Genomic DNA, 9,364 nt, shown 5'->3' on the forward strand with positions numbered 1-9,364 from the left:
CTTTCCCTTCCAACCCAGGGTGGTAAAACCCCCAGTTTCCTCCCTCCCTCCTTCCCACTTCTCCCTAAGCCTTAGCAGCTCAGCTTCTGCAAACACAGGATGAATGTCAAGCCTGCAGCCAACTCAGGCGGACTCCTTCACGCCACACGTGCTGTTCCGCTCCTGGCACCTCGGAAGGCGATTGGGAGGGGCCGGTGACAGCAGGCAGTGGGGTTGGGCGGGAGGTGCTGCTCCCAGGGGCCTGGGTGGCAGCCCTGCGGGCTCCAGCCTCACAGCACTCATGCCTGCCTTCCCCCCATCAGGAGGTGGGCCTGGTGGCAGGGAGGCCAAGCCTAGCTGTTCTGCTGGCCCTGCCACCTCCCACCCTCCAGGGCCCGGGGGCCAGAGCACAGGTGCTTTGGGGACTGTGAAGGGCGGGTCCAGGCCAAGGTGGTTCTCACCTCTCGGGCTGACAGGTGGTCTGAGGGAGCCAAAGGCCTTCTGACATCATCTGAGTGAGTGTGCCAAGGAGGTGCCGCAGGGGTGACCCCAGAGTTTGTAGAAGGTCTGACCGGGAAGGCTCTCTGTGGCCACCTTCTGGGGCAGGACCCGTAACAGTCCTCTTTTTATGTTTTATATAGGAAGGTTCCAAGTAGGGATTTACTTACTTATTTTAGTTTCTCTTGCTTAGAAAAAGGGAGGTTTTAAGAAAACTACGGGCCTTTTTCCTTGGTGAGAAGGACTTGCCCGCAGTTACCCGGGATTAGTGGCTGCCCCAGACTGGCACTCGGGCCTTATCCTGAGTTCTGTTACAAGCTCTCACTTACTTGGACTCTGAGCTGCTTTCAGGGGGGAGGGAGATAATAGAAACTCTCCCTCCGACTCTGGGCAGCGCCCCAACCCTTGCTTCAGACCCCCTGTGTTTGGCTTCCGCATGCCCTTGCGTCTGCAGCTCCAGGCTCCCCAACACCTCTGCTCCCAGCCCTCATCTGTGTCTCTCGCTTTATCGGGGATGTCTGGATGTGTGTGTCAGTGCTGTTGCCACTCTGAGCGCTTCTCACACCCAAGCTGCTGCCACCCAAGTCCTGTCCCCAGGGAGGGAAGGAGGGAGAAAGCCAGGGGAAAAGACAGACAGACAGACACAGGAGCAGCCTGGGAGTGGGGAAGCCATAGTGCTCTGAAGTGAGACAGGGAAGAGGGAGAGACAGGCAAGGTGCAGGCAGATAGAGAAGACAAGGAGAGAAACAGGAGAAAACTAGAGAAGGGGAGGAGAGAAAGACTCATAGATGGGAGAGAGATGGGAGGAAGATGGGGGCGGGGGGGGGCGACAGCATATGGGCACGGAGACGGGGCACAAAGACACTTAGAAAGCAAAGACAGACAGGGAAGGGGAGAGATGGAGACGGGTCTGACAGGAGACGGGAGGGCCATTAGAGACGAGGAAATGTCACCGCCCTGGAGCTGCGGCCCTGCCATGGTGAGGGATGCGCTGAGCGGGTGCCGACTGGCACCAGGGCCTGCTGATAGATGCTGTGGGTCCCCTGCCAGCGGCCTGTCACATCCCTCCTCTCTGTCTCCTTCCAGAGCTGCGCTCAGCTTTCCTTCAATACCCTCCGGAGGAGCTTGTTATGGGGACCCCAAGAGTGTGGTATTGGGGGGCAGCCTTGGGCTGGTGCCTCTGCTGGGAGCCGTCATCGGGGCTTGTGCAAGAGGCCAGCATGGGTGAGCTGGCTTGCTCACAACCTCCTGCCGGCCACAAGCTGGGGGCTTGTTTTCGACCCCGTAGATTGAGGGGACTGGCAGGTAGTAAATCCAGCGAACGTTTAGAGGAAACAGCAAATCAGGAGGAAGGCTGCTGAGCTCTTGCCTCCCCAGGGCCAGAGACAAACATCCAGGGCTCCCCTTCCACTGGCCCCCAAATCTGCCCCCTGGTGCTGCCCAGTGAGAAGACTCTGGGAGACTGATCAAGTCCTAGAACAGTGGTTCTCAACCTGTGGGCCGCGACCCCTTCACAGGGGTCTCCTAAGACCATCGGAAAACACATATATAATTACATATTGTTTTTGTGATTGATCGCTATGCTTTAATTATGTTCAATTTGTAACAATGAAATTGGGGGTCACCACAACATGAGGAACTGTATTAAAGGGTCGCGGCATTAGGAAGGTTGAGAACCACTGTCCTAGAAGCTCAGGCCCCACTCGCTGAGTCAGCGCCTCTCTGGCTCTAGACAGAGCCTTTTCTTCCTCCACCCAGGAGACGGGCCTCTGAGGTCCCTTGCAGCTCATTGGGAGCAGAGATCTTAGGCCTGGGGGCTGCATGGGGATGCCCTGGGGAGGGAGTGCCCGGGGCCCCTTTTGTCTCTGGAGTTCATAAGAATGTCAGCTGCCTCGCTGAGCAGGCCGTGAAGGGAGGGTACGTCCATCCACCTCTCTGAGCTGGGCGGTCTTATCTGTAGACTAGGAAGAGCCTCCTTCCTGCCCCGTGTGGGCATGGCCACGGCCACAGGGTTCTGCGGGCAGTGGAGCTCTTGGGTAGTGGCTGGCTCTTCTCTAGGGTTGGCCCTGGTCCTCTCTGCTGCGCAGCACGTTGCCGAGGGCCAGGGGCCCCTCTGGGTCACCCACTTACCCAATAGTCAGTCACTGAGCACCTACTAGGTGCCAGGCTTGCGCTGGGCTCTAGGAGACAGCAGTGACCACGTCGAGGACAGGCCCTGCGCCCATGGAGTTTGCAGAACAATAAAGAAGACGTTTCGGGTGGTGATGAGTCCACTGAGGACATACATGCTTCATACTGTGACCGGGGAGTGGGGGGGCGGGCTCCGAGGAGAGGGCTTTCGACTTGACGTTGGGAAGGGCTGGGAAGGACGTCCCACACAGCAGCGGGAGAGAGCGAGGCCCAAGGCCCCCGTAGGCCCGGGTGCAGGGACCTGAAGGCCGGGGTGGCAGCGGTGAGACGGGGAGGACTTCTGAGAGGAGCATGGCAGAACCTCACCCGCGGGGCCTGGACTGCAGGGGCCCGTGAGGAGGGTGCTGGTCCCCTGGGACCGGTGGGAGCCCCACTGTTGGAGGGCCGCAGGCTGGGAATGGCAGGTCTGATGGATGATTTGAAGGCTTTCTCTGGCTGCTGTGTGGAGAAGGGGTTGTTGCCAGGCGAGAGAGGCAGCCTGGAGACGCCCATTAGGAGCAAGTTGTAGTGTCCAGTTGAGAGACACGGTGGTGGGGCCTCAGGTGGGGATGGTGGGTGGAGCAGAAGGGACAGCGATGTCCTCCCTCCACCCCCCAGAGCCCTGGGAGACTCTGCTCCAGGAAGTCCCTCCCAGTGGCCACGGGTTAGGGGGTGGGAGGGTAGGGCCGGCTACTGGGAGGGAATGTGGCTTTGTGCTTGGAAAACAAAGAACAGAGCTTGGGGCCGGAGGGGCGGCTGTTGACACCAGAGGCTGAACCTCGGGCTGGGCTGGAGCTGGCTACATCCCCAGACACCAGGGAGGACCCCAGAGGCCTTGAGGGTGAACCTGCCGCTCCCCTCCAACCCCCCACCCCACCCTCCGGCTTTGCAGGGGGTGGGAGGAAGGAAGAGACAGTGAGAGGGGTGATCAAACCCGAAAGCCCGGCTGCTGGGAGGGGTTTGGGTGGAGAGGGCCCTGGCCTGGGGGTGGGAGGGTGTGTGTGTCAGAGGTTGGGGGAGTGAGTGGGGCGCCTGGGGCTGTGTGTGAAGGGTTAAGGATGAAGGAGGTTGACGGGACCCCCAGGACCCTAAGAGGTTTGGCTTGACCTCCTCCTGCAGCTCTGCAGCTGAGACCCACCCTCCCTGCCTGGAGGCGGGGGGCCACCAGGATGAACAAACTGCCGGGGGATTGGTCCTGTGACCTGGAGCGCAGCCTGCCAGCCGTGGCCTCCCTCAGCTCCTCTCTGTCCCACAAGCAGAGCCTCTCCTCGCACTTCCTCCTGCCACCCCCTGAGAAGCGCCAGGCCATCTCTGATGTCCGCCGCACCTTCTGTCTCTTCGTCACCTTCGACGGGTGGAGTCATTGTCTCAGGTCCCTCAGCAAGCGTGGAGGACGGATTTGAACCTCCCGATTTCTACAAAGAAGGAGAGACCCCAACATTGAAACCTGTCTTCTTTCTGCCCTACATTGCTTCCTGGCTTCATTCATTCATTCAGCAAACGTTTCCTGAGCCATTACTGTGTTCCAGGCACTGTGTTAAAAGCAGAGGGTAGAGTGGTGAGCAAACCAGTGAAAGCTTCCGGTCTCCGGGACTCCCAGCGCTCCCTCCCCAGTTTGGACAGTCCCGTATCCTCCAGTCCGGCCTCTGAGGGTTGGGTGAGATGCTACCAGCAGCCTGGAGACAAAGCTGCCCCTCAGTGTAGGGTCCACACCCCGCCCCCTTGCGCTGCTTGGCCAGCTGGCGGTGGGGCCTGATCTCTAGGCGCTGACAGGGCGGAGCAGCGCCCACCCGCAGAGGCCGGAGCCGTCGGAGCAGGGCCTCCCGGCTCGGTCTTGTCCCAGCTCCGCCTCTGCATTAACTGTGGCCTTGGCCAGGGACGCAGCCTCTCTGAGCCGCCCCTCGTGTCCTCCATAAAGTGAGGGTTCTGGACAGCAGATGCCCTTCCTCCGGGTCTCAGGCTCGGGCGGCAGGAGAGGGAGGACAGTGTTGATAGCGGCGAGGAGTTTGGAGAAGGGGCTGGTTGGAGGGTGAAGAGGGGAAGTTTGACTCCGGGCACGTGGAGCTGGAGGGCAGCCAGGGCTCGGAGGTGACCGTCCTTTGCGCACAGAGATGCGCTGGCACCTTTGTCTCGATGGAGCCATAGCCACGCGGACTGTGGGGACCGTCTTCCTGGTGAAAAGCTGAGGCCCGGCAAGGGTCAGGGCAGGTCAGAGAGCTTCCGAGGTCTTGGTGCTTTCGAAGGTCCCAGCCCACATCAGAGCAAGCACCGAGCTTCACCACATCCTGTCCTCGCTGGGAAAGGTGAACGTATCCTGGTGATTTAACTCCTGAGTCTCTGGCTGTTTGGGCGGTAATAGCCCGGCGGCCATTGGGCCTGTGTGGGAATTCCCGCAAAGCGAGGAAACCTAACCCCCTAATTGTGTTCAAATGTAATGAAAACTTTTCGGATGCTGGTTTAGCAGTTAGTGGAGTTAACAAAATGTTTCACTTGGGAGACACTTCAAGTTTTATTAATTTTCAATTTTGTAGTTTTATTTTCATATTTTGGCACGTGTGTCTTTTTAGTTTCCTAACAGACTGTGTGTGGCCCAGTGGCTGCAAGGACCCAGCAGGGTCAGACGGTCTTGCTGCCAGAGACTGGGACTCCGGCACTGGGACTCGGCCCTCCTGAGTCCAGACGCAGTTGGTGCAGGCAGGTGCCCTGGCAGAGGGAGTTCTCTGTAAAGAGAAAGGTGGTTGCCCAGCCAGTGTGGCTCAGTGGCTGAGTGTCAACCTATGAACCAGGAGGTCATGGTTCGATTCCCGGTCTGAAACAGGCCCAGGTTGTGGGCTCAGTCCCCAGTGTGGGGCGTGCAGGAGGCAACCGATCAATGATTCTCTCTCACCATTGCTGTTTCTATCTCTTTCTCCTTCTCCCTTCCTCTCTGAAATCAATAAAATATATTTTTTTTAAAAAAGAGAGAAGGTGGAGGACAGAGCTTGAGGGATAGCAACTGTTAGGGGTGAGAGGGGCTGTGGAGCCCAAGAGGTGTTGTGGACCAATGTTCGCGAGAATAAGACCACCGACTCCAATTAGGTCTAAAACAGCAAGCGAGGATTTATTGAAACTGGCCAGTGACTGCCTCGGACCTCTCCACGCAGGGAGCGAACCCGAACAGCAGCAGCAGCCTTGGGGTCAAGCAAGCTTTTATTTGCACAAACCACAAATATCCATCATAACTGTTACAGTGCTCTACACGCCACAAACATCCTTTTACAATACTCTATTCAGGGTTCTCACGCACAGGTGTGCTGACCAGGAACTTCCAGGGCCATGCATGGCCACCCATCCTTAGCCATATCCTTGGTCTTGTCAATTCTCAGAACTCAGAACAGGTCACCTCAACCTTTGCTAAGTCTGAAATTTTCCCCCTGCTACTTTAAGTTTGCTTTAAGCCTAGTGCACTACAGAGGGAGCAGATGAGGAGAAAGAGGAGGGCAGGGCCTGGGTAGGGTGGGGTGTCATGCCAGGCACGGGGGTGTTGAACTCCACAGAGATCAGGGTGGTCTTGAGGTAGAGGCACGTGGTGGTGGGATGCAGGGTCGGGGGTTTCTAACATGGGGTGGGGGTGGGGGGGCTGTCCAGACTGCTGGCTCCCTGTCTCAGCACCAGAGTCACCAGGAAGCTTATAAAGATTCCAGATGTTCCGCTCACCCTAAGATTCAGACTCAGTGGTCTGAACATCTGTATCTTTAACCAGCCTCCTGCCCCCAAACTCAGACCACCTGCCAGATTAGAAGCCCCGGTCTCAGTGGTGGGGGCCTTCCTCCTCAGGCTGCAGCCTGGCTCCGGCGTCTGTCCAGGCCCCTCTCTCCCTAGCCAAGGTCTCAGGCTCCCCTTGAAAGTGTGTGGGTGGCCAGGGCAGGGACAAGTCTGCTCTCTCCACGCCGTCCTCTCCAGCAGCGTGATGGATTTTGCCCATTAAGCACAAACCTAATCAATTGATTTGCCACCTGGGGCTCCGTCTGACACCACTGCCCACCCCCCGCCCCCATCACCCCAGATGGATGGTTGACTAGGAAGATGGAGCAGCGAAGTGGTGGGAGGGAGATGAAATTATGTGCGGCAGGCTCTAAGCAGTCCTACCTGCCGGCCAGTCCGCCTACTAGCATAGGGCCCAGGGCCTCCCTTGCACGGGCCCCAGGCCTCCACAGGTACCCCTGCCGGGTGGTGTGCCCACGTTCACCATTGCTTGAGCCCTGCTTACCTGGGCTGCCTGGATCTTTAGAGGGAGGGTACTAGTGCTGGGGTCCCAGGCCTCTGGCTGAGCTCCCTTGGTGCTTTGGGGACCCCCAGGGGTGGTGGCTTAGCGTCTACAGCCTTCCTTGCAGGTTCCACCCTTCCTCTCCCCATTCCGGGAGGGGAGGGGCAGCCCCGGGACTGGGTTCTGCCTGTAGAGCTGTTCGTATCTTCCTCTTCCAGACCAACACAGGTATTCGGAAGAACCTGGAGCAGGAGATCATCCACTACAACTTTAAAACTTCCTTCTTTGACATCTTTGTGAGTGACCCGAGACTCCTGGGAGCAGAGAGGGAGCAGGGACAGGACTCTGGCTAGAGATAGACTCTCCTTACTGCGGCACATTCTGACCTGAGCAGGGAGACTTTTTCCCACCCTCAGGGAGTCCTCAGTCTTTAAAAGGGTTCCTAAGTGAGTCCCCACCTTCAGAACCCCTGAGGGGGCGGGCGGGGGGGCGGGGGGGGGGTAGCCAAGACTCAGGTCTAAGAAGGTCACGTCCAAGTTTTCCCCTAAGAAGTACTGGCTCAGCTGTTCTCTCCCAAGGCGTGCACCCCCATGTGGAGGGAGCCTGGGGTGCTGGGCTGGAAGGAGGGGAGCCTTCAGCAGGGGTAGGGCACTGGCTTGCCTGTGATGGCTTCCCCACCCCCACCCCAGGTCCTCGCCTTCTTCCGCTTCTCCGGACTGCTGCTGGGCTACGCGGTGCTGCGGCTCCGGCACTGGTGGGTGATTGCGGTAAGACGCCACTTTCCCGGCAGCTCTGGGCCCTGGTGGGGCTGGTGCAGGGGAGCAGGTGGAGGAGGACTCACCCCCAGCCTCTGTTTTCCCTCTTTCCTTCCTCCCTTCCCCTGGACAGGTCACCACGCTGGTGTCCAGTGCCTTCCTCATTGTCAAGGTCATCCTCTCTGAGGTCAGTGGCTCAGGGTCCGGCTGGTCTGGTGGGCATCTGGCCTGAGGGACGGGCTTCTCCTAAGAAGGGGCCATTTCTCTGATTTTGGGTATCTGAGTTGGGGTGAAGGGGTAACCTCTCCTTTGATATTCCAAGAAATTGTCTATTTTAAAAATATATATTTATTGATTTTAGAGAGAGAGGAAGGGAGAGAAATAAAGAGATAGAAAAATTGATGAGTGAGAAACATCAATCAGCTGCCTCCTGCACGCCCCCTCCTGGGGATCAAGCCCACAGCCTGGGCATGTGCCCTGACCAGGAATCAAACCGGTGACCTCTTGGTTCATGGGTCAATGCTCAATCACTGAGCCACACTGGCCAGGCCCCAAGGAATCATCTTCACTGGCTTTACCCCATGCCCACTCACAGGCCCAAGAAAGGAAGTTCTTCCTCCAGCCTAACCTCAGTCTATCCTGCTGTAGAATTCATTCATCTCAGCATGTGCCACAGAGGGTCCCCAAGCAGTTGGTACCAGGGGTGGGGGATGTGCCAGAGTGGGCAGCCCCAGGAAGGGCCCTGCTCTGGGATGTGGTGACCCCTGCCATGGAGCTCAGCCCCCTCTCTCCACAGCTGCTCACCAAAGGGGCGTTCGGCTACCTGCTCCCCATCGTGTCCTTTGTCCTTGCCTGGCTGGAGACCTGGTTCCTTGACTTCAAGGTCCTCCCCCAGGAGGCTGAGGAGGAGCGATGTGAGTGGCAGGGGGAAGGGAGGCAGCGGGTCACGCCAGCCCCCCGAGAGGAGAATCTCAGGCCTCAGAGCTGGTTCTGGGCTATCTTGCCACCCTGAGTAGCTCCCAGGAGCCTAAGCGTGAGCCCGGGGTCGGGGGACCCGGCTGCTGGCCTGTCGCTGGTGTGGGACCATGGCTGCCGTGTCTGCTCTCCCAGGGTACCTTGCTGCCCAGGCCGCTGTCGCCCGAGGACCCCTACTCTTCTCCGGAGCTCTCTCCGAGGGCCAGTTCTATTCACCCCCAGAATCCTTTGCAGGTGAGGGCTGGGGGGTGGGGAACTGCCTTCTGGGAGGGGCTGCTCCTTCTATTCCTTGTATGGTCTCCTTGGGGAAAGCCAGCAGCCCTCTCCCACTCAGCTCCATCCACCCCCACATCCTGCGTGTGTACCTGAACCCCGCCACCCCGCTCACTCTCCCACCTCTCCATTGTCCTCTGTGCCTCTCTCCGCAGGGTCTGACAGTGAATCAGATGAAGAAGCTGCCGGGAAGAGGAGCTTCTCCGCCCAGGTGTTTGGCTGCCACCCACCCTCCCTTTGGAGGGCCCCCCAGAGAGGGCCAGTCTGGGCTCCGCCCGGGTGGGCAGGGGCTTCCCAGCAGAGGGTAGACCTCAGCGGCTTGAATGCCAGTCAGCGCCCATTTGAGGGTCAGCCCCATTGCTGTCAGGCCCCCTGGTCCGCCTCCTGCCCGGGCACCCGTGGGGAGCAGCCGCAGCCACAGCTCCTGGCCCCAGAGCCCCTCAGGGCCTGGGAGGCCGGCGCACCCCCA

General features: G+C 59.0%; 1 protein-coding gene across 1 annotated transcript in view; it reads left to right on the plus strand.

Moving 5' to 3' along the window:
• Window positions 1-9,364, plus strand: part of STARD3 (StAR related lipid transfer domain containing 3) — a 19,313-nt gene that overhangs the window by 5,993 nt on the left and 3,956 nt on the right. The window contains exons 2-8 of the mRNA XM_015570794.1: window positions 3,766-4,000; window positions 7,086-7,188; window positions 7,582-7,659; window positions 7,781-7,834; window positions 8,444-8,561; window positions 8,758-8,856; window positions 9,051-9,106. Coding sequence (XP_015426280.1) covers window positions 3,816-4,000; window positions 7,086-7,188; window positions 7,582-7,659; window positions 7,781-7,834; window positions 8,444-8,561; window positions 8,758-8,856; window positions 9,051-9,106 — 693 coding nt within the window. The 5' untranslated portion in view covers window positions 3,766-3,815. The remainder of the gene's footprint in view (window positions 1-3,765; window positions 4,001-7,085; window positions 7,189-7,581; window positions 7,660-7,780; window positions 7,835-8,443; window positions 8,562-8,757; window positions 8,857-9,050; window positions 9,107-9,364) is intronic.

This window comes from Myotis davidii, unplaced genomic scaffold (genome assembly GCF_000327345.1).
Source record: "Myotis davidii unplaced genomic scaffold, ASM32734v1 scaffold327, whole genome shotgun sequence".
In the NCBI taxonomy this organism is placed as follows: domain Eukaryota; kingdom Metazoa; phylum Chordata; class Mammalia; order Chiroptera; family Vespertilionidae; genus Myotis; species Myotis davidii.